General features: G+C 40.6%; 1 protein-coding gene across 1 annotated transcript in view; it reads left to right on the top strand.

Annotated features, from left to right (window-relative positions):
* ADAM10 (ADAM metallopeptidase domain 10) overlaps nucleotides 1-24898 on the top strand; it is a 147439-nt gene extending 122541 nt beyond the window's left edge. Inside the window, exons 7-16 of the mRNA XM_083183818.1 lie at nucleotides 4021-4113; nucleotides 5628-5811; nucleotides 7068-7231; nucleotides 9125-9308; nucleotides 11442-11592; nucleotides 14712-14895; nucleotides 16581-16689; nucleotides 18465-18685; nucleotides 22076-22202; nucleotides 22320-24898. Coding sequence (XP_083039944.1) covers nucleotides 4021-4113; nucleotides 5628-5811; nucleotides 7068-7231; nucleotides 9125-9308; nucleotides 11442-11592; nucleotides 14712-14895; nucleotides 16581-16689; nucleotides 18465-18685; nucleotides 22076-22202; nucleotides 22320-22414 — 1512 coding nt within the window. The 3' untranslated portion in view covers nucleotides 22415-24898. The remainder of the gene's footprint in view (nucleotides 1-4020; nucleotides 4114-5627; nucleotides 5812-7067; nucleotides 7232-9124; nucleotides 9309-11441; nucleotides 11593-14711; nucleotides 14896-16580; nucleotides 16690-18464; nucleotides 18686-22075; nucleotides 22203-22319) is intronic.
* Nucleotides 24899-25617: the final 719 nt, after the last annotated feature.

Consider the following 25617-nt stretch of genomic DNA (forward strand, 5'->3'; position numbering starts at 1 on the left):
GGTTTTAAGTAATTACAGTGTAGTAATTACTTACAGTGTAGTAATTACACATGTAGTTCGTATGCAACAAATTGTCATGTTTTTTTCATGGACAACCTTGTTTCCCTCCTGCTAAATTTGCATTCATTCTTACTTTTGTTAAACATAAAGTAAATTCCAAAAGTGTTTTGGGTGTATTGCTCAGTGAATACAAAATCCAGGTTATCCAGTGATACCCCTTTCACATCGCACTTTTAAAACGGTATATTGCCGTTTTTTTTCCATTTTAAAACGTTTAAGGCTGCAATGTGAAAGTGCCAGAGTTGATTTACCGGTTAAAGTTAACCGGTATTTCAACACGGTTAAAAAGCAGAGTCCTACACGTTTTAAAGCCATTTTTTTGGCAGTTTGAACAGCTCTATTTAAATGGCTTGAAACGTGTCCCTTGGGGGTTAAACGGGTTGAATGTTTGAATGGTATTAAATGATTTTTAAAACGGTTTTCACCTGCAATGTGAAAGGTCTTAAGGCTCAGACCCGTTTTAAAGTCCCATTTAAGAATACCGTGTCATTACCCATTTCTGCAATGTGAAAGCAGTATTATGCTGTCATTGTTTCTGTAGAATATACCCAGTTCAGATGACTAGCTATTACTGTCTCTTTAATCTGCCTCATTTTCTACTTTTCTTATGTTCCTCTGGTCCGGCTCTCCACAAGTGGAGCAAGTTTTAATATCTCTGACCCTTAGTAATACTGAGCACATTATCATCCAGCAGCAGCCTGGGCCTCCTGAGAGATCATTACTGTAATGGACTGTAGGCTCAATCCAGTGCCTTGGTCTTCAATGGTAATTTATATTGAAAAGTGTGAATTTCCGTACTGTTCCCCTCACAGGAGCATTTTCTTCCTTCGTTCTGTGTGTTGATGTCAAGGGATAAATTTAGCATATCTTTTTACTATAAATAGCACAGCCACGCAAAAGAAATGTAGAATTGTCTCAAACATTCAGGACTGGAAATCCTTTGGGTAAAAGTATTCTAAAATAATACTGTTATGCTTCATCATAGCCCTTAAAGCTCAATTGAAAGTGGCAGGCATAAAGAGAAGGATGAGTTGTGTAAATGGATGTTGCACATGAGGTAGTTTTTAGCCTTTTATGTTTTGCATGAGCTGGCTATATGTATTACCAGGTCTTTTTAAAAAGGGACACGCACATTATATTGCGATGCTTAAAGTATATTAACCCTTTTAGGTCCAACGTCTAGTCAGGTTAAACAGCCCTAGTGCTAGTAGCAGATCCAATGGTGAGCCACTTTAAAATAAGAACATTAACCTCGTTCAACATTCAATGTAGACCATTTTCGAATAAAAATAAAATGACAATTAATTTAAACATTTAAATCAGACTGTTTGAATTGCAACAAAAAATGTGGACTGCAAAGGGTTCAGCTTTTATCCAAGTGCATTTTTTTTGCGCTTTATGATCAGTGTGTCCTACTAAGGGGGGGGGGTGTTCAATCTGGGAATCACGGCTGTCGAGCTTGCTTGACAGCCGTGACCCTGCTTGACTGAGAAATTGCAGGCAGGATTTAATGTCCCGCCTGCAGTGGGACGAGAAGGAGGCGTGGCTGCGAATTGCGGCTGGGAAGAGGCGAGCTGCAGCCGGCAGCTCGTCACTTTCCGGCCGTTCTCGGTAGAACGAGCCTGACTGCTTGTGAAGTCAGGCTCGTACTGCCGAGCTCCCCTGTTCAATGCTGTCGGGGAAGACCGCTTTAAAAAGGGCCCGGCAGCCATCTCCCCCCTCAGGAGATGGTCGTCGGTGATTGAATACCCCCCCCCCCCCAAAAGTATCACAGCTGCAGGGCACCAATAGAAAACACCTGTGATGCAATACCTTGAGTTAGCACATAGTCATGTGCTCAGGATAATTATTACAGGTTTAGAGATCTATCCTATCAGTGTGTTTACATGATCACTAGTAACCTGACTTTGTAGTAATAGTTGTTAATCTACAAATTTTACCTCATCATGCGGCAGCAGCACCAACGAGCCTGTCCAGTGCACCAGATCCTGTGAGACTAACGTTGGGTTTCTTAAGGTTCCCATACACTAGGCCGAGAAATCTGATGTATTTAACATCCTCTCTCAACTTTTATGAACGGTCATGTGCGCATCGAACCTGGCCGGAGGTCAGACTTGCTATCTAACCTCCGAATTGGCTCCCCTCCCAAGGTGGGAAACAGGGGGCCGCATGTAATACAATATATGTAAAAGGACTGCATGCAATCCTGCCGCCCAGGAAGGTCCCGCGCTGCTCATGGCAGTAGTGCATGGCCACACTTAGTTGGGAGGCAACTAGGATGCTAGGGAGATACTGCTGATTAGTTTGATATGTGCACACAGATAAAAGTGGCGCATACCACATTACTGTAGTCAGCATAGTCTCCTAGCTCGAAGATTACAGAGTTGTATGGGACCTAGTGGCTCACTTGTTCCAGGCTTTTGGCTCTGCATACCGTATTGAGGCTAGATGTAAGGACACATCTGTCATTATTGTTTAAGTAATTTGTTCCAGAGAGGCTTTCAGTTGTTGTTGTTTTTTAAGTAATTTAGCAGTGTTTTCCAGCTAATGCTGTCAAAAGTGCCTCTGACATAGGATATTAAGTGGGTAAACAGAGTCTTGGCTTGGTTTGAAATGGTCCACCAAGGTTGGTTGTCAAGATCAAACTTGAAACTACTGCCCCAGATACTTTACATCATGAAAAGGTGCAACTTGGGCCATTTGACCGATGCTACTTTTTATAGCTGCTGATTGGCTGTTTATATTAAGGCTTGCTTGAAGGGATTGGCATACAGGTCAAACAATGGGTAACCCAGTAACAACACTGCTTTAAAGCCGGGTACACGCTAGATGACCTGAAATCTATATGATGTCGCTCACAATTTCTCTGGAACTACCTGACAAATGGTATAGTGCGTGTACACTGAGTGATTTTACAAAAGATATGGTCAGTGGCCACATCCTGGAGCATGCTGTCATTGACGATATCCTCAGATTGTGCCGCATATAGATGGCGGAGGATGTTGCCAGCGATATAGTGTGTACACACTGAGCAATTGTAAGAATTATTTTATTGCGAACGGTCTCTATTGGCAATATAGTTTCAATCGTTATCTAGTGTGGTTCCAGCTTAAGGTGCTGTGCAAGTTGTCCTGACAGTTGGGACATGGATTAAAACACTGTGTAGAACCCATTAGTTTGATGGGAAATGTGTATAAACTGACAAAATCTGCAATTTGAGAGTATGCAGGATTAGCAACCATTCTAGATGGTAAATAAAAATATGACTTTCTGCTTGCAACCAAACAATTAGACTCCGCGTGTCTGGTATTTTTATGTGGTGTTTTTTGCCGATTCTCTGACTAATCACAAATCATTGATGCCCAGGGAATCAGGCTGTAGATTTATGGTCTGCAATAGACTAAAGATTTGCAAGGCAATGCGCTAAAGGGCTTTGTAAACTTTAATTTATATGAACAAATTTGTATGTATGTGTAAGCCACACACAATTGATCTTTAGGTGAGTGATCTGTCTAGTGCAATTGACATTGCAGTCTGTAAAATTGATTTAAAATGTACCTATATTGTCTTTGTGTACAAATAGCTTTTTCAATGGAAAAAGGCGCAGATCACAAAATCCAGTTATAACTTCTATTATTTATCATAAGCATTGTCTTTTGATAATATTGTATTAGATTATATGTGATTTATTAAGGTTTTCTCAAGATCTTTAATTAACAAAATGTTTAAACTCTAGCCATAGCCACAAATTCACTGTTATACTCTTTATTTGTATAATAGATAGGTTAGTAAAAATTAATATTAGTCCAGCAATCTTCCTGAAACATGATGCAGTTTATACAGATATAGTAGGACTGTTATGAAATGCAATACTCGTCGTTACTCCTCTAGTGTAACTGTGTTTGAGTCTGATTTGTGTGGAATAGTCTAATAATAAAATGTTTTCTTTTCATTAAATAGATATCCAGCCATGTAAAAGCGATTGATACAATTTATCAGTCAACAGATTTCATGGGGATTCGAAACATTAGCTTCATGGTGAAGCGCATTCGGGTAAGTTTATCCATTTGTTGTCAAGTACTGTAGTTGCAAACATTGAAGGCACAATTGAGTTTGAGAAAATTACTATTAGTTATAGAACTTGGCTAACAATTAGGTTTTCTGTGGATAGAAATCTCGATGGAATTTGACGGATGATAAGAACCACCTGGCCCATCTAATCTACTCATGTACATACACACGGGTGATTTTTTGTTAGAACCAATTAACCTACCTGTATTTGTTTGGATTTTGCAAGAGAATTGGAGTACCCATAAGATACCCCTACAATTACAGGGAAAGTAGGAACTCAGTGTTGATGCACTAATGCTTACATGAAGACTCAGAAGCCTCAGGTATTAAAACATTGACCTTGGACATCAGAACTCCTCTGCCATGACCAAGAAATCTGTCTTCCAGATGCAGACCCTAGCCTCTGCAAGCCTACAAAATAGGGATAACAGCCCCCAGTTTTCTAAACTGGGAGGCACCCCTTGAAATGGCTGAAACATATCAATTGTGCAGCAGCTTTCAGGCACTGTAAGTGATCGAACGTAGACAGATGAATGGGTGGTCAATCCTCTGGAGGATTGGAAATGATTGAGATGCAAAGCAAATGATCCAAACCATTTTTCAGCTTTTTTGGGTGATCTTAACAGTTCTAGTTCAGTGTATGGCCAGTTTAAGATCTTGTCATTTGATGTTACTTAATGCTGCTTTATCACCTACACTTTTTCCTAAGGTGGATCCTCCTATATAGCGCAGACCTGGGGCAGCTTTGTAAAATGTGTTTTCCAGGGCTTTCCAGACCTATAAACAAATTTTCATTTGTATAGGTTTGTGAGTAAGAGGTAGTATAGAATCTCACACCCTGCTTAGCTAATCACTACTGACTGTTTGATAGTAAGGCCTCTGTTCTGAATCTTCTAATAGTAAATACTATATTTGGATAACTTCTGCACTCACAATTCTGAAAAATATTTTTTTAATGATCTTAAATGGCAGGAAATATGTGAGTACTAAGACCAATAATATACCTCAGGGACCAATAACTAGCAAGATTACACACAGGGGCTCCTGCTAGCCAGGGTCTTTGATAGTAATGCAGCTTTAAGTTCTTTAATGATCTATTTTTACAATGCTGAGATAGCAGCATAGAACATTGCTTTCCCTTTCTCAAGTGCTTCTGTCTATCTTTGAAAATGTCATGTAAAAATTCAGTGACATAAGGTAACCCATGGTTCAATGAGACAAAATTGTCCACCATATGGTTAGTAGTAATACAGCTGGAGGCAATGGTGCTCTGTAATATGTGGAAATCATTGATGATAACATCTTTCATTTCTGTGTTAGTTCTGCATGCTATTCAGCCTTGATTATATTGAGCTCTTGTATTGTTCCTTAGGGGGCCTTGCTGTTATGTTAGCGATGCAACTTGTGTTTTGTAGCAGTTTGAGGATAAATCAGAGGAGCACATTTCTATCATGCTCTGAAAGAAAGCAAGCCTTTTTTTTTTTTTCATTTTCCAGATTAACACTACAGTCGACGAGAGAGACCCTTCAAATCCCTTTCGATTTCCCAACATTGGAGTGGAGAAATTTCTAGAGCTGAATTCTGAACAAAACCATGATGATTATTGCTTGGCCTATGTGTTTACTGATAGAGATTTTGATGATGGTGTCCTTGGACTTGCTTGGGTTGGAGCCCCATCAGGTACTATTACTTTTAAGATTTGCAAATACTGATGTAATTCCAGAAAAGTCCTTTTTTTTTTCTCGAAATCTGTAACTATAAATCCTAAAAAAATCCTAAAAATATATGACTAAGCTCCTTCCTACCTCTGTCGGGTTGTTACCACCCAGATTGTTTTATCACTGTTTCCAATTGTAAAGAGCAACGGAATATGCTACGCTATATAAGTAACTGTAAATAATTAATAAAATTCATAAATTGCATTCAGAAAACATGTAGTTTAGAAAATGTTGTGTAAACAAAAAGAAACTTCTAAGATATATTCAGACTCCCCGGCATCTCGTTAGACGGCTATTTAAATACTGTGCCTGCAATGTCCTGAGTTCTAGAGCAGATATATACAATATCTAGAACACCAACTAAGCATAAACTCTCGTAGCCAATTGATGCTAGTGATGTGGCTTCAACTTTAAGGTATTCATAGCCGAATAGATAAGATACAGTGAAGACTAGAAGAAATTTAAATTATTTCATTTTTTCTTTAATTTTAAATTATATTGTAAAAAAATAGTTTTCACAGAGCAGTCCTCTGCTATCTATATGGATTCCTGAGACAAAAGTGGTTTGCTTGAAATCTCACAGCCACCCTTCCTTCATTCCCTTTTTGTAGTTTCTAAATCAAATGTACTGCCCACAGTAAGAATGGTAGAAATAAGGCGAGTTCATTCCTCAAATTCTGCAGAGAACATATTTCTTGATGTTATTAGATGTAAAATGCCTGCAGGTGCCTTTTCACAGCAGGGAATGACGATTAGCAGTCACATGATCCCCCGCTGTTAGAGGCTTCCTGAACAATGAAAGTTCTGTTTCACAACTTCCCACTTCAAACACAGAGGGAGCACAAGATAGTACTGCATGGTACGGTCATGTGTATCCTTGTGCTAGCTAAATGCCTTTCTTTATATTTTTGAACTCTGGTGATTGATTGCTACACTCAACAACAAATCTTATGATTCAAGGGAATTTTGGTACGTGTTTTTACAGTAAGCTTTGCATGAATTTGATTTTCTACACTTTAAAGTGATGCACTTTATTCTGAAGTGTGAGTTCTCTCTAATTAGTTAACATTTTTTTTATATATCTCCAATGTACTGGCTGCCTGAATAAACAAATTGTTTTTAGTTTTTATTTGACATTTTTTATTCATTTTTTTTTAATCCCTTTTTTGTTGTCTAGCTTAAAAAAAAAACTAAAATTATTCGGTTTCATGCTTTTAGGCAGCTCTGGCGGAATATGTGAAAAGAGCAAACTATACTCCGATGGGAAGAAAAAGTCCCTTAACACTGGAATTATCACCGTTCAGAATTATGGCTCCCATGTGCCCCCCAAAGTTTCTCACATTACTTTCGCTCATGAAGTTGGACATAACTTTGGCTCACCGGTAAGTCTGCAAAGAGAACATGGGAGATTGTAAATGACCTCTTATTCCATACAGTGAGTAGTAAGCAAAATGGCCTTTTTTATAGTTTTAGGATACCTGTAATCAAAAAGGTTAAATCTAGCACAGAAGTCAGACTGTTGCTCGGTTTGTGGCCTCCACAACAAATGATATGGCACAGGGTTAGATTTTATGTTCTATAATTTAGCATGTAGTTCTTTGTAGCCTGAAATGAGAACAAGGAATCCAAGTACTGGAATACATAAGGATGCAGTTTGTATTCCTGCGTGTTATGTATCTATTTGCATACTTTTGTAACAATTTTGACTGCACTGCCTACAAAAAATCAGTTCAAGAAATATCGACAAACAGAGCACTGATATAGGTTCAGTGAAGGCAAAGTCACTATCCCTAACATCAGACCATACCTGTCCAAAGCAGATGTCAAAAATCCAGTTTTTAAGTACTTTTTCACCCATGGAAACAAGCGCAAAAACTCCTGCAAACATAACCAAAAGTGGTTGAAAACACATGGATTGGCAGCGATCCATGTGCTTTTGACCACATTTTGGAAGAATTTCCAATTTTTTTGCCCATGTCAGATTTATGGACTAGTCTAAAAATTGGCACGGACATTGAACAGGCCCCTAAAAATGGCTGAGACATTTTTATTGCCACCCAAGTAGACCAGTGTTGTGTTAGCATTCTTTGCAGAATGGAAGATCATTGATTGTAACTCAGAAAATTTATAATGGATACTTTAAAGGTATGATCAGATTGGTTTGCTGTGCAGCAGGGCCATAGTTTTTGTGCTTCCGACCATGGGAAACAGGTTAAACAACCACAGTCATGTTATGGATTTGTTATTAAGGCCCGACGTCACTCCCGTATTTTGCTGCTTAGAGAGCATTCTAACGCCGCCTTCTGGGCGCACAAATGACCGCCCCCGCCGCTTTGCGAATGGATGTTTTGCATCTATTCACAAGGTAGCGTACGGGGCCAAAATCATTCGATGGTCAGCGACCAATGAATGATTTCTAACCTGCTTGCTAATCTAAGTCAGTCTGAGCTGACTAAGACTTGCGTCGTCTTGGTCCGAGAACTGGGTGGACGGCTGACGTCAGCTGCCCGCCCCTCGGCAGGCAGGTAACTGCCTGCGCTCGCATGGGAATGCCCAGCGGTTTCCTGGGTACACACCCCATGTTTTTGCAGGTATGCCCAGGAAAGCACCTGCCCGCCTCCAGAGCGCCCTCCCTGTGCGAGCGCAACACCGACTATGCAAGTCGGCGAAGGTGCCCACACAGAAGCCCTGCACATGCATATATGTGAACATGCCGGGTACCAATTCAACTACATTTATCCAAACCAGGTTTTTTAGTTCTTAAATTGTTTGCTTTCATGTTGTGGGTTATACTGCATATGTAAAACTGGAAAAAGTTTGATTTATTTCCCAAGGTGTAATGTGACTAAAGGACTGGATGTATTCTTGTAGGTACTACATATGTTTTTTTTTTCTCCAGAATTCCTCTTCAGATTTCTAAATATACAGTTATATTTCCAATATTTAGAACTGCTTGTAAGAAATAGTATCATCATCAGCATTATACCTTATACCACGCATGTCCAAACTATGGCCCTCCAGCTGTTGTGAAACTACAAGTCCCATCATGCATTGCCACAGTTTTCCTATTACGGAATGCTAAGACTATGGCAGGGCATGCTGGGATGTGTAGTTTCAGAACAGCTGGAGGGCCACAGTTTGGACATGCCTGCCTTATAACTTTGTCTCTCTTTATGGTGATTGTTTTTTTTTTTAAAGACCACCTTTTGCTTCCAAAACAATTATTAATTTTAGTATCATTATTTTTTATGACGATCCATCTCTTCTGTTTGCAGCATGACTCTGGCTCTGAATGCACACCAGGAGAGTCTAAGAATGTAGGCTTTAAGGAGAATGGAAATTTTATTATGTATGCCAGGGCTACGTCTGGGGACAAGCTCAACAACAACAAGTTCTCTATATGCAGTGTCCGTAATATTAGTCAGGTTTTGGAGAAGAAAAGGAATTCTTGTTTTGTGGGTATGTATGTTTTTGTAATGTCTGAAATGCTGGTTAGCTGCAGTATGTTCCCCTGCAACATAGATGTGGTACTCTGTCTTTCAAATCAAGGTAAAAAAAATGATAATTTCAGACTCCGTTCACCCTGTGGCTCCAACCCAGGTTTGTTCCGAGTCAGCGCCGTTTACGCTGCACTCCGTAGCCGCGAAACTGTTCTGCTACTTCTTGGTGGTGATATTTCCAAGCATCGGAATCTGACTCTCTACGATGTGAACAGTAGCCAAGTAACCTGTTCATACTCTTCCTTAACCCTGGTATTCCCCAGCTCCAACCCTGCAAGCTTATATTACCAGGTTACTGGACCCAGGTGTGTTTTTTTTTTTTTTGGGGGGGGGGGACCATTTCATAGTGAGCTTGCAATCAAGGTTAACCCAGCAATAACTGTAGTTGAAACCGTGAAAGGCCCCTCCACTTGAAACCAAATGCAATATATTGGGCATGATACCAATTAAATTCTTTGGCTAGTTTGATAAACAGTACAGCATTGACCAAGTAAGAACACAGCATGGACTTGTCAGTAAATCTAACTAAACCAGTGTCTGTAATGATTAGAAATGAGCGGGTTTGCTTTTACTCTATCAAAGCGGGATCTTATTGGCTCTGAAAAAAACATGACAGCCAATCAGAAATATCTGAAACTGCGCTAATTTGGTGATACGAACATAGTTAAAGCGAACCCATTCTTTAGTAATACGGTCAGTGGCTGCCCCCTCCAGTTAAAATCACAACACCAGAGGGACAAACAGACAGCACCAGAGCTCCCCCCCCCCCCACCACCACCACCTCTAGAGCTCTGGTGCTGGCTGCCTGTGTCTCTGACACGCTGGTAACCTCCTCTCACCAGGCTCCATGAAGCAGCAGGACAGACACAGCAACAGCCCAACCCTGTTGGGAGGAGTTCAGCATGTAGTAGATTCCTATTAGAAGCTGCTACTGCTCATCATACACAGAGCTGGAAACTCCTCCCCATCTTGGGCTTCCAGTACATGGAGCGATGACAGCAATAGCTTCCAACAGGAAGCCATTCTGTGCAAATCGCCAGAGCTACAGTGCTTCTATGGGCTGCTGTCTGTGCAGGCTAAAGGCAGGAGCCGCCACTTTATACGGTTATCTTGTACACCATGTTTTTTATCTTTTCATAGAGCGTCTACTAATATAAACACATCATTTGTGCCCCACATTACCTTTGGTTAAGGCCACCTGTTTCTAAATCAGAGATTTTCTACTTCAGTGTCCGTTCTCTTTACCTTGTCCAGTAAGCCCAAATGTAGTCTGTATTGGGATCTAGGTTTGTGTAGAGAGGGTCTTCTAGGAATAGTCCCAATATCCAAGGTAATCTGAGGAACATCTTGCTCCATGCAACAGAAACTCTTCTACTAATAAAGATCTGTATTTCTTGAAGTTTTTCTTAGGGTTTTTTAAACACATTTTTAAAAGCAGCAAGCATGGTTATGTACACATGGGACTAGTGCCTCTATGATCTGTTGGTGGATGCAATTGATCATGATTCATAGAAGGAACATATTTGGATGTATGGAATAGGTAACAGTCTGCTAGCATCTGTGTGATTTTGGTCCATAACCACCTCATCTAAAGCAGCAATTTGTTTTTAACAAAACCTTAAACATATTACAAATAACCTATCTTAGTAGAGAACCACAGAGAACACATGCACATCCCTATGAATGTTTATTCTGACTTTTGATGTAGCATGCACTTTTTTATTTTATTACAGAATTCACCCAGGATTGACACTGGAGTGATTTTGTAGGTGTTTTTGTACAATTTGTATATTTTCTATGATGTTATATAATAGTAGTTTTTGGGCATGATTCAACAAATTATTATTATTTTTTTGGGATAAGCCACGCTGCTATAAGTGAGACGAATATATTATGTGTAGTTGTGAAGGCTGTTTGCTAGCTTATATTTTAAATCAGGTACATTGCCTCGAAAAAAGGTGTCGTTTGTGAACATGCGCTAAAAACAAAGATGTGACAATATTTTTGAACCTTTTGCCACGCATTCAGAATGGAGTTGGTTTAAAACTTTTTGTACTTCTGTATTGTCATGTTATTTAAATTTGTGTTACAGAGTCTGGGCAGCCTATATGCGGTAATGGGCTGGTTGAACAAGGAGAGGAGTGTGATTGCGGGTACAATGACCAGTGTAAAGATGATTGCTGCTATAATGCCAACCAGGCAGAAGATCTCAAGTGCAAGTTAAAACCTGGAAAACTCTGCAGGTATGCACCCTATGGCTATGCCTGGAACTGTCTACACCAGTGGTTCCCAAACTTTTTGACTCACGGCACCCTAAAGTATCAGAATATTTTTCACGGCACCCCTAGGCCAAAAGTTGGTTACTAGTTTCAGGAAAAATATTAAATAAGTTGTGATTTAAATGTTTTCCTTAGTTCCAGTTATGCGGTGAGAAACCTGATTCCCTTCTGTTTACCCACATATTCTTAATTGGAAGCCACAAGCACTGATTTTGCCTATTGCATTGGCCATAAATAACTTGAATTGATTCTGGACCACCAACCTGAGGCACCCCTGCAAGTGCTCCGAGGCACCCCAGGGAGCCTAGGCGCACAGTTTGGGAACCACTGGTCTACACTACATGTAAATGTACCTATTTCCTTGATATGAATGGAAATTATTAAAGCATGCCATTTCTCATTACTTTGTCTTGTGCAAAAAATTTTCATTGTTCCGCTACAGTATTGGATGCGGGATGACCATGGTATACCAGTGTTAATTTCTTCTACGAAAATGTAGGCTACAACTATTACTCCAGGAAGGTTTTTCTCTGTGACTAAAATGTGATAATGAAAATAGGATTTTTTTAATAACGAAAATGTTGACTAAATATTTGTCATGACTACAATTCACTATCCACAAAAGCTTTATCATTTTCGTCAGGACACCACAATTTTTGAGTGATTGATTTTTTGGATTCTTTAATTAATAATACGGTCTTTTATACAGCTTTATCCATCCTTTCTGGCCTAGATTTACTTACTTGCTCTGTGGCTGCACAAAAACTATTTGACATAAGAATCACTGTCAGTTTATGTAGCTAGCTAATTTGTTAAATTTAGATAAATAGCTATATATATTATAATGTGTCCTTACAGCTTTGTTTTATTTTGCAGTAAACTAGTACTGTACCACTTGTATCAGGCAGGTTGTGTTTTTCTTTATTTAAATTAAAAATTTTAATAAAAAAAATATATATATATATTTTATTGCACTTGTTTGATACCTAGATTATTAAACACATAGTGAAATGTATATAAAGTATTCAATAGAAATTATCTTCAGCAAAATCCGTTACAGTATCAATAAGCTGCAAAGCTATGACCTATATTAATGACTAAAATTAGACAAAAATGTCCGTCAAGATCCACTGACTAAGAGGGGTATTCAATGTCAGGGGCACGGCTGTCGAGCTAGCGCGACAGCCGTGCCCCTGTCCCATTCTCGGTTAGCTCGCCTGGAGCTCGGCAGTCGGGATTCAATGTCCCGGCCGCCGAGCGGCGAGAAGGGGGCGTGGCCGCGAGTTGATGACGAAAATAGACGAGCTCCGGCCAGGAGCTCGCCTATTTCCGGCTTTTCTCGGCAGAACGAGCCCGACAGCTTGTGATGTCGGGCTCGTTCTGCGCAAAACCCCTGTTCAATGCTGTCGGGGAAGACAGCATTGAATAGGGCCCCGCAGCCATCTCCCCCGTCGGGAGATGGCTGCGGGAGCTCGAACGTCATTGAATACCCCCCTTAAACTTGACCAAGACAAAATAAAAAATAAAAATTACTAAAATATGACATTTCATTTTGTCAAATTTTAGGAAAGTTACTAAGACTGAAACTAAATAAAAATAAAAAAACCTGACCGAATTAACACTGTGGTATACAGTTTATATTTTGATATACTATTTAAAATGATTGTCATTCTATGGGCCAGATGTATCGAGCTTCAAAAAGTGATAACGTGGAGAGTGATAAACAGTAAGCCAATCAGCTCCTACCTGCCATTTTATAGGCTGAATTTGAAAACTGACAGGTAGGAACTGATTGGCTGGCTGTTTATCGCTCTCCACGTCATCACTTTTTTAAGTTTGATACATCTGGCCCATCATTTCTAAATGGCACAAATTTGGTTTTCTCTTTGTATGTCAAATGAACATTAATGGCAAGTCTGGCATGTTTTGAATTTTGATCCAGTAGAGTAAATTTACTTAAGCTTTTAAAAATGAAAAGAGGCCCATAGCAACCAATCAACTGGTTGTATTATGTTTAAGAGACTGTTTTCCTGGCTGGCAGCTCAGTACAGGGTGTTCATTGATTTACTCTAGGATGTTTGATAACTTACCTTTAAAAGAGTTTATACAGCCATGTACATTGGAAGTAGTTTCCTCTGGAACTACAACATCTACTTATATAAATGCTTTATTAATGGCAGGCTCTTAATTAAGCAGACTTTATTAGGAAGCTCAGTGTGTAAGCTATGGGTCAGAAGAGGCAGTGTGACAGATACGCTCTTGGTTTTTATATGCCAAATACAGATTTGTCCCCATACGTATACACTATGCAGTGTGAGATGCCTGATGCAAGGGAGCTGACAGGTAGCTTTGGGTGTCTTTTTTTTTTTCATCCTGAAAATGCATCTTAAGGTGCGTACACACGGGCATTTATTGCTGGCAATATGGTCGCTGAGCAACCAGATTGCCAGCGATTGGAGTGTGCAGCAGCGATTTAAGCCGCCAGGTGCACGCTCCCGTTTTTAGCCTTCTTAAGATCGCTGGTCGCAGGAGCTTGCTCCCTCTGCGGCTCCCCCGGCAGAGGTTCCCTTTCATCAGCGACCATCTCTGGTCGCTGATGAAAAGGAGGCACTGAGCAATATATTGCTCTGCAATATATCGCCGCCGTGTGCACACAGCTGTAGTCACAATGCGATGTGACTAGGAAGCAACTGCATAATTTGATACACAACACTTGGTTATCTATGTGCAACTGACGTATAGGGAGTACATTATAAAATATAATCGAAGTATGCCCTGCTCCAGTAATAAACCTGGACTTGAATATCACGATTGTACAGCCACATTTGTCAGGCAGCAAACAAGTAACTATGGTGAGCGTGGCGTCAACAACCTATAATTGCACAAATGCATCAGAGTCTCCTTTTTATTAAAGGTTATTTTCAGACACCCATTTAAAGTGTGCTCTCGACATGCAGTTTGGAACTATTCACATTAATACATTTGCTTCTAGCTCCTTGCATTGGCCAGAATACATTATTATTTTGCCTCAGATAAGGTTTTATATGCTATGTACATATTATAACTCACATCTTTCTCTCCAGTCCTAGCCAGGGCCCTTGCTGCACAGCCGAGTGCAACTTCAAAGACAGCCTGCAAAAATGTCGTGATGAGTCAGATTGCGCAAAGATGGGAAGTTGCAATGGTGTTTCTGCACAATGTCCGCCATCTGAACCTAGAGAAAACTTGACAGAGTGTAACCGCGAAACCCAAGTCTGCATCAAGGGGGTGAGTACATTGAGAATACACGTGTTAAAGATTAACGCTGGCAGTTTTGGCGTTCAGACTACTTTGAAAAGTACAAGATGTCCTCCATTGCATTAGCACCTGCATGTGTTTTTGCGTTTCCCGTATACAATGTAAGGTTGCTTTTAATGGTTTATGTGGCACAGATAGGCAAGATCTGTCTGTCCAGCTGGTGTGGTCCTGTCCCAAAACAGCAACTGGACAACACATTATGGCTACTTTTAGTACTGTTAAAGGATTCTGAATTGGACATTCGCTAAGTATGGGCAGTAGCGCACACAGGGGGGGTTTCTGAGTACCCAGAGACCCCTCTGAGGAGTCTATGGGACCTAGGCTGAAAGCTGAGGGTCCCCTCTTTCCATAGGTACAAGAATTTTAAAAATCGGCCCTTGGGAACCGGAGATATCTGACTTCAAAGCAGTGGTCCCCATCCAAGCCTGTTAATTGTTATTCCCAGTCAGATATTTCAGGTTCTGTCTGACTTAGAGTTTTTCTGAGGGTATATTCCAAAAGCTGGGACTTTCCCCCTTTGAAGGACACTAGGAGCTTGTCTCTACTGTTCCCAGAACCAGATATATCAGCCTTCCAGCAGCTGGTTACTGCTCCAGCTCCACACACCTGGTATATAGTTTTATATTCTCGTTGGCAGATTGCTCTGCCTCCTGAACTCTGATCCCTTAGTCACATTTGGTAGGTGTGATTCTCTAGTTTTTAATTCCATTAAAATCTAAGAAATCTATTTCTGGGAACTAGAGATATCTGCAGTCACGCAAGCTGTCCTCCCACCAGAAAATTTATGATTAATAAGCCCACTCCACTATACACCCCTCCTCTGCATATTAAATATCCTCTACCACCCTGGAAGTTATGTATCAGGGCCCCTTCATTCAGCCCAATGCCCCCTTCTCCCACCCCATCTCCCACCATCTGTGCAGTAAAGGGGTAATTAGTGGAAATTACTGATCCAGGCCCTACATGCTGAGCGGTTGATAAAATACCCCCTACCACCCGCGGGACATCAAAGCTTCCCCCACCCCTACCATTGCTATGCCCAGGAGTCTACACTGCTGTTGATGCCCCTGTATGTGTATATATACTGTAGATGTATGTATATATATGTGTTTGTGTGTGTGTGTGTGTGTGTGTGTGTGTGTGTGTGAAAATATATGTATATAATATTATTATTATTATTATTATTATTATTATTATTGAAATACATTTGGTCTATCTATAATACTTTAACTGACCCGGCATATACTGGGTCACTTAAGTGTCCATCTCCGTGCTTTGCTCCGCCCCTCTGGAAACCCCCTTCTGAAAATCCTGCGTTTGCCCCTGATGGGAACACCCAGCGGTTTCTTGAGAATGCTTTCGTCCATGGGAACGCCCTGCATTTTATGGGCATTCTCCTGTCCCGATGTTTGCAAATTGCTCATCAACAATGCAAGTCGCCAAAGCCAATCGCAAAGGAGACCTGCACATAATAGACCATGTGCATGTGCGTTCTCAGGACGGGGCCGAACTCGCTAAAAAGCAAGTAAACTAGAATCACCCCCTGTATCTAATATGCCATATGTAGCCCTAAGTTACTAAGGATAGCCAGGCTCTAGAATGATCTGCTTATTAAGGTTTCTTATTTCATGACACGTTCTCTACTTGATATACAGCAATGTGCAGGTTCCATCTGTGAGAAGTATGGGCTAGAGGAATGCACCTGTGCCACAACTGATGGGAAAGATGACAAGGAGCTGTGTCATGTCTGCTGCATGGAAAGACGTGAGTTACTCTGTACTGTTGGTTATAGGATTATTATCAGCTTGACTCAGCAAAGTATGGAGTTTGCATATACTGATGCAGTGAAAACAATGTATTTCAGAAGCTATAAACTAGTATTTACATAGTTTGAAATCTTGTAACATACAGGGTTAGATTTAAATCTGGTCGCAATGATTCTATTGTACCCAAATTCGTTTCAGTTTACTTACAGCGAGTCGGTGTGCGCCGTATGTGAATTGTGATACAGTTTACAATGAGGGATTAGTTGCAATGTGAGCAGCAGGAAGAGAGCATTTGGAGGTGGCAACAGGGAGTGGTCAGCCAAATGCAGGCATCTCATGGCCATTCAGGTGGCTCTTTCTGGGCTTGTACAAATTACCAGTTACGATCTCAATTGCTACTGGAAGGCCTCTGTGTCTTATTAGAGCAGCACAGCCTGTCTATCAACAGGGGCGCAGAGTCTGCGGCATTGACCTGATTTGCAACGATTGCTCCAGTGTTTGTGAATCTCATGTTAGGGCCCCCATACATTAGCCCGACTTAAGGACAAGTCAGACCTGATTGCCCCGGCAGCTCCCCGGGAGGGTTCACACATGATTAGGCACTTGATGTGCCAAGTTATGCATATGCTAAATCGCCATGCGATTTATCATATGCAACTCCCGGGGAGCTGCAGCGGGAGATGCGGGCAGGGCCAGCGGCGGGGGGGGGGGGGGGGGGGGGGGGATGGTGTAAGGGGCTGGAGAGCCGGGCAGGGGACACAGAGGCAGCGCGTGGGGGACCGCCGGTGAACCGGCGAGGGAAACGAGGGAGCTGGAGCAGGAGGATCAGGGACTCACTAGCAGACTAGCTAGGAAAAAAAATCAATACAAATGAATGGGCAGCCAGTGATTGGCTGAGAGCTCTCTCTCAGCCAATTGCTGATTGGCTGAGAGCTCTCTCAGCCAATCACTGGCTGCCCATTCATTTGTAATGGGTGTTTTTTCCTTGCAGACTCAGAGACTAGTCCCTGACCTTCCTGCCCAGCTCCCTCGTTTCCCTCACCGGTTCACCGGCGACCCCCCGCGCGCTGCCTCTGTGTCCCCTGCCTGGCTCTCCAGCAACCCCCCGCTTGCTGCCTTTTTGACAGCTTACCATACCCGGCTCTCTCCCAGCAGCTCCCCAGCATCTGCTGCCGCTGACCCTACCCAGCTCTCCCCCTACCCGGCTCTCCGGCGTCCCCCTCTCGCTGCTACTGCCCGCCTCTCACTGCCCTCGCAGTGAACCCCGCCCGGAGGTTGCACATATGATTTAGGAAATCTTATGTGCAGCCGGTCTGACTGGCCGACTCCGATCCGATGTGCACGGGACTGCGCATCGGGTTGGACGGGATGTCCAATAATGCGATTTTAGGCCGATTTTCACGGCCCGATTCATCCTAATGGGGGCCTTTAATCTTATTTATTTTATTTATTTATTATTATTTATTTACAGTTTCTTATATAGCGCAGCAGATTCCGTTGCACTTTACAATAGTAGACAGTGATAAGACAAACTGGGCAACAACAGACAGACTTGGAGGTAGGAGGGCCCTGCTGCAAGCTTACAATCTATAGGGATATTGGGGGGAAACACAAGGACAGGCACCAGTAATAGCATAGCATATTTAGATAGTTATTGCTGTGTAGATATTGCCTCATGCTCTAGTTTTTTGCACTCAGCCAGTGCAGTTTAACTGTAACGTTTTATTACTGTAATATTTATGTTGTCGTTTTGCTTGAATCTTTTCCCTGTAGTGAAGCCTCACACATGTGCCAGTACTGGATCAGATGTATGGAGAGCTTATTTCAAGGGAAAAACTATTACCTTGCAACCTGGATCACCATGCAATGAATTCAAAGGTTACTGTGATGTGTTCATGCGATGCCGTCTAGTTGATGCTGATGGACCTCTGGCCCGGCTGAAAAAGGCCATTTTCAACCCTGAACTATATGAAAACATTGCTGAGTGGATTGTGGTATGTAATCGTATGAATCCTGTTGGTATTTTTGCTATATACTAGTTCCCAGCCTGTCAAAAGGAACAGCATAACAGTTACATCAGTGCCAGCAGCTGTGTGCGGCCAGGCGAAGCAACACTTGAATTGCTCCATTGTGCGCCACCTAGTGGCCACCAACGTACCAAACATTTGCATTCCTCCCATGGTGGTGATGAGCAACCTTAAATTATATAGGATATGAGGAAATACCCTTAATGGACATTGAAGTCTGTACCGATGATGGGGGTGAGGGCCTTAAGGCCATTGTTGGTAAAACCACTGATGGTTTGGCTATGGATGACTAATTGCTTTGCATGTGCAGACTTGCCACATGCCCCATCTCATGTGTACCACCTGTATTTGTGCATCTTTAGCCACAGTTATTGATGGTTAACTAACACTCACACACTTGCCAAAAACCACAGATGGTTGTAAAAGCATTGATTAATGCCAATCACTAACCCTGCTTTTGTGGATATATCCTTTAATGGTCATACAGTATGTGCAAACCTAGACCTGGAGTACATAGTAACAGAATGCTATATGCTCTACAGCAGGTAGGTAACCGGAAACAATGATAATGATACTTTGGCCATATTTATTGTGTCCAAAAGGGGGAATACCGGCACAAATGGCTGTGGATTGTCGAGAAACAGCAGTGAATTTGACAATTCACGGTCATTGCCAACAAAACAGATCTGAGTGGTTTTAAAGTCTGATCTGTTTTATTGAGATCCACCTTAAGGGGGGTATGCAATCACGGGCGAGCATCTCCCGATTGGGAAGATGGTCGCCGGGCCCTATTCAATGCTGTCCTCCTCGACAGCATTGAACAGGGTAGCTTGTCAGAGCGAGCCCGACTTCACAAGCAGTCGGTCACGCCCCCTTCTCATCCCGCTGCAGGCAGGACATTGAATCCCGCTTGCAAATTCTCGGTCGAGCTGACAGAGAACAGGGTAGGGTCATGCGGTCAAGCATGCTCGACTGCCATGACCCCAGATTGAATACCCCCCAAAATGCTGTTGGAAACAACAGCATTGAATAGGCGGCAGGCACTATTTCCCATGTCAGAAATAGCTCCTGGGATTGAATACTCCCCATAGTCTGTTGGTCTGACAGGCATTTTATCTGACCATACAGTATATGCTGGCCTGGCCAACCTACAGCTCGGTAGTTGGTTTTAAATGATAGGTCTTACCATGCACTACCTCAGTTTTGCGGTTCGGGGATATAAAATGTATAAGGGATTCTGGGATGTGCAGTTTCGCTATAGCTGAAGAGCCACAGGTTGGTTAGACAATGATATATGCACAGCATAAGTAAAAATATTATTTAAGTAAGTAATCAGCTGGTTGTGTGGGAAATGAAATCTAAACACTGTCATTTCATTCCTTTTTTGATAACTATTCTGGCAGTGATCATTGTGTTTTGTCCTTACAGAATTTTTCCGGATACTTTAGATATAACTTTTTATTTCTGTTGTGTACTATTTTTGATGCTCTTACCTTAGTTATATAGTATAATGCAGTCACTGCTTTGTGTGAATATGAACATTATGTACTTTACAAGTTGTTGTGTTGACAGCTTGCTGTTTCCAGCCGCTTTACATTACTTTTGTAATCTGTAAACCACTTTGTAAATCCTAACTGAAAGCCTGATTGCCAAATTCCTACCATCTGTGAGAGATGTGTACTGTCATTTCTTAACAGAGTTGTGTCCCAAAGCTGCAGTATCTGAAGCCTATTACTGTGTTTCCTTATAATGCCTTTGTAAATCTGTTAGTTTTTGAAGTGATCCCATAGGATGTTGTAAACAAGTTTTTATCATAAAAACACATCACTATTCTATGAAGCAGAAAAATGGAATGGGTTTTTCAGATTTAAAAATGTGTTTGGTCTTCTAAAAGTTTTAGAATGTTTACTGTATACCAGTGATGGCTGACCTTGACACTCCAGCTGTTGTTGAACTACATATCCCAGCATGCCCTGCTAAAACTGAAGCAGGGCATGCTGGGATGTGTAGTTCAACAACAGCTGGAGTGTCTAACCTTCTCACGTGGCAGTAAATGCCTGCACGTTGCTATAGGTAATTCTAGAATTAAAATGCATGAAACAATCCAATGACCAAATGCGCATTCTGGGTCACTGACTCGGTATGCGCATTCTGGGTCACTGACTCGGTATGCGCATTCTGGGTCACTGACTCGGTATGCGCATTCTGGGTCACTGACTCGGTAGGCACCTTCTGGGTCACTGACTCGGTATGCGCATTCTGGGTCACTGACTCGGTATGCGCATTCTGGGTCACTGACTCGATATGCGCATTCTGGGTCACTTACTCAAATTACTCAGTAGTCCTCATGTGGGTCAGTTCTATACAGGACAGGATAAGGGGGACACTGTGTTATACAGATGTGTTTTCATACATTATTGGTACGGTCTCGCCAGACAGACCCTTTTCCTGCGCCAGATCCCATGCATTGGGAGGGTTTGCATCTTAGTTGCAATAGAATGTGACTAGCAGGCTTTAGGAGACTCTGCTGATTAATTTGATATAGGGCACTTGAATCCTCATCTCTCTGTGTATGAGTAGCTACAATGCTGAGCGAAGTTATATTGTGTTTTGTACACAGATGCACATGGATAAACATAATGTCACATCAGTTTAATCATCCCCTTGTAATTGTGAAAAAATGGGGTTATTTTTTTTTCTCCACAATAATTAATTGCTATATACAAGGTTTTAATCGTCTATGAAAACATTTTTTTAACTTCATAGTCCATTCAACACCTCACTGCGCTTTCACTGTACGATTTATAGCCCTTTACTTGAACTTTCACAATTTAGCTATTAACTGTAATTCATTGAGACATTGGGATTATCCTCATGTGCGGATGAGTAATTTATTTTAATTGTAGCACAGGACATGAGGATTTAACCAATATTATCACTGATATAATGTAGCATTAAAATTGTGTTTTTTAGTTTTATAAAAAATGTAGGGGACATTTGTACAAGTTTTTAACATCTGAATATTTAGATAAAACTTACCAATTTTATTACAATATCACAAAATGTAGTTGTCATGTGAAAACCAAGTTGATTTGTAATGTAAACTTTCACTTGATTGTTCCGCTTAACTTCAGCTAAGAGCCTGTGCTATTATTTTATGAAAACATATGAGAGCTATAATTTTAACTTTTCAATCTCCTGTAAAGAACCTCAAGATATACATTTCCAGATTTTTCTTATTTTTTTTTAAAGTGTCGTGTGTGGGCCATTTTTACTTCTTGGGCCACCTCTCTGAATTTCTGTTGTGTAAACAGGAATTGTCTAATTGGCAACTTGCCTATCTATCTTCTGTTCTAGGCACACTGGTGGGCTGTTCTTCTAATGGGAATAGCACTGATAATGTTGATGGCTGGGTTTATCAAGATATGCAGTGTGCACACTCCAAGTAGCAATCCCAAATTGCCACCACCTAAACCTCTACCAGGTATGTTCATGATCAAATTATGGAAAAAAAATACTATTATAGTTAACCTGATCTTCTAATTATAGTTATTATGTAATATTTGTCTTCAAGAGCTGCTAATGTTTCGTTTTATTGCAGGCACATTAAAAAGGAGGAGACCACCGCAAACAACCCAGCAACCTCCAAGACAGAGACCACGAGAAAGTTACCAAATGGGACACATGAGACGTTAGCTGCAGCTTTTTTTGCCTTTGGTTCTTCCTAGTGCCTACCATGGGAAAGATTCACTCCAAAGAAATACCTACAAATAGTCACTGGTCCACTTATTAGCAACACAAATTTGATTGAAACACAAGGAGGAAGGCAAGACCTTACTATCTGACCCACAGAAGGAGCTATCTAACTCTTTTCTTTTAACACTCTTTAACAAGAAGCTCCAGATGAAGAAATTAACAGAATCCTTTTAAAATGTGTCCTTTTTAACCACTCTAATGGCATAAAATATTAGAATATCATTATCGCTTTGTTTTTATGCCCCCTTCCATTCTTTCTGCTTCCTTCTTGCTTCCAGCGAAGATTTTATTACTGAACCGCTGAACTAAAGTCTGTCTCTTTTTTTTTTTTTCACTGCCAATCAAGGCTAGGAAGGTAGAGACCGCCTCAGCATTGGAGAACATCTCTTGCCAATGTAAATACTTTGTTATATGCAGACGTGTAATTATAATGTACAAGCTACGTCTATGTGCAATTGTAAAAACAAATAATTGCAATATGGATACTTTGTATTATAAATCTTGGGGTTTTTTTTCCACTGTTAATGAAGACATTACTGTTTAAGTGACATACTCAGGATTACAGAGGATTTGGTGTATAAAGGCGACTGAATATATATATTTTTAGGGGGATGCTTTCACAAGTTGTGAAATGAGAATCCATCTGCATTTTCCTTGCTAAACGTTTTAGGATCAGAGTTGATTAAAGTGCTCACATCATCTTCCCTGCAACAAGCCTATATTCCACAGACTTGAATGTTCCACAGGCTGACTACAGAAGTACGAAACCTACAACCACTCTGGACATCAAGATTTTTTTTTATTTTCTTAATTTCTAGTTCTTTTTTTTTTTTTTTTTTACAATTATTCGAAGTCTTGCCAAGTAATCAGACATTTTAGACATGTCATTTAGTAAAATACATAAAGCCTAATCCAAGAATTTTAGCTTGCAAGAAATGCTATGAAATAGGTTCCATACTAATCGCGTGTGTGATCTGCTGTATTAGGAGAAAGTGTGAATAGGGTTTGAAGTCCTGCTATATCTCTGGGCAGTAGCCTGCAGAGGATTCGGCATGAAAAGCCGGCGGTCGGGATCCCGGCGTTCAAAATCCCGACACCGGCATCCCGAACGCCGAAATCCCGACAAGGGGGGGACGTGGATCGCCCCCCTTGCGGGCTCGCTGCGCTCGCCACGCAGCGGGCCCAGTGCCTCGCTATGCTCGGCACACTAATTTATTCTCCCTCCGAGGGTGTCGTGGACACCCACGGGGGGAGAAAGTGTCGGGATTTCGGCGTTCGGGATTCCGAACGCCGGGATCCCGACCGCCGGGATTTAAACTGCATCCCGCCTGCAGATAATGTTCTTGGAATGAATAACCACTGAGCGGGACACAATGATAATGTAATATTGTTTCAGTTAATGTGTGTAATCCACTGTTGCTGGATCCAAACTGACTATTTAGCTTTCCCACTCTACCAGTGTCCGAAGTAATGATGATGACGGTTTATTGTTTTAGCATGGGGCAAAACTCCTTTATAATTTGTTCATGCATCCATTGCTATGCATGTAATTGTTACGGGCATTACCAAAAGCCTTCTAATTTCTTTCGGATTACTTCTAAGGACATCTGTAGCTGTGGTATTGGCAACAAAATGGGTGTTCTTGTTGCTTGTCCTATTCATTTATTTCTGTTTTGGCGTTAAGTGCTCTTTTTGTCTGAGACTTGCATAGCAGTCTTTTTTGTGGCATAAAGAGCGCTATTGCTGAAATAAAAGGTTTACACATCCATTCTCATTATAACATGCCAGCAAGGTATATTACAGAAAAGAAACACACAAAATCTCTTCCTTGTAAAATTGTACAGTGTGTGTTGATTTTTTTCAAAAAATAAAAAAACCACATCTTTTTGTACAACACTTTAGAAACAACTTTTGTACATGAAATCCCAGTATAGTAGATAGGAGACTATAAATAATTCAGAAAATCTTAAAGTAAAAAATAATAATAAAAAAAATACTAGTGTAGTTTTCAAATCGTTTGAATGCATTAGATCTTGGATGGATAACGGTGGGTAAAAGGATAAGATTTTTGTAAATGGTGGAATATGTGTAGCTTTGTCAATGTAATAGATCATTAAATTGTGTATACTTTTTTTTTTATTGTTCATTTTTTTTCTGTGGTGAGGTTTGGGGAAGAATGCCATGGTTTTTTTTTTTTGTTATTTTTTTTTTTTTTTATTGTACTGTTTGATGAACAGAGAAATGCACTGAACCTCCACAACAAGTCCAGATGTGGTTAGAAAAACAAAAGAGCGACAAATTAAATCTAATACTACTGTCAATTTAATGTCCACTGTGTTTTATACAGTATTTTTTTTTTGTTCACTTTTGGAATTTTTACTAAAAATTGCAAAAAAATAAAATAAAAAGTATTGTGCAACTTTATGTAAAGATTTGTTTTTTTCATACATTTGACTATAATAGACCTGTTAAAAACCTGCATCTGTGGTTATATCAACATTTAAAACTTTACAAATTAGTTCAGCAAACTAAATCACTTTAAAAGATTTATTTACTTATACGTGTCTTCTTGTGACATTTTCTATATTCACAGATTTTTTTTTCCATTTTTTTTTTTTCAGAATTGTGTTCTTATTCTAATCTGTTATTTATATAGCATCTAGATATCTCTTTGGAGAGCGTAAACAAACTTCAAACAGTTAGGTCACTTGCTATGATTGCAGAACTGTAAGGTAGCAGTGCTAACCATAAATATAGTGATGACCTCAAACTCACTTTGCAGAACCCCAATTTATGAAAACATTTGGATTAATTTGCAAATACTAAAGCTCAAAAAATGTTGTATTTATACCTCTTTGAAATATGGTTATACTGCATGCAGTAAATACTTGTATTTGTGTTGAAGTTGCCTTATCCAGTATTAGTTTAAGCAATATGTTCTTCTAATAGTAAACTACAGTCTCCTCTCTGCCTTCATAGAAAATCACCAAAGCCTCCTTCATACCATACCGTGACAACATCAATGCCCACGTGGCCCGGTCATTAATTAAAAGAACATTTGAAATAAACATTACAACAATAAACATATCCCTAATTTAGTGTACAGTATTATAAGCTATTATACTGTAAATGAAGCAGTCAAT

The sequence above is a fragment of the Crinia signifera genome, chromosome 4, assembly GCF_055691185.1.
Source record: "Crinia signifera chromosome 4, ASM5569118v1, whole genome shotgun sequence".
NCBI lineage: Eukaryota > Metazoa > Chordata > Amphibia > Anura > Myobatrachidae > Crinia > Crinia signifera.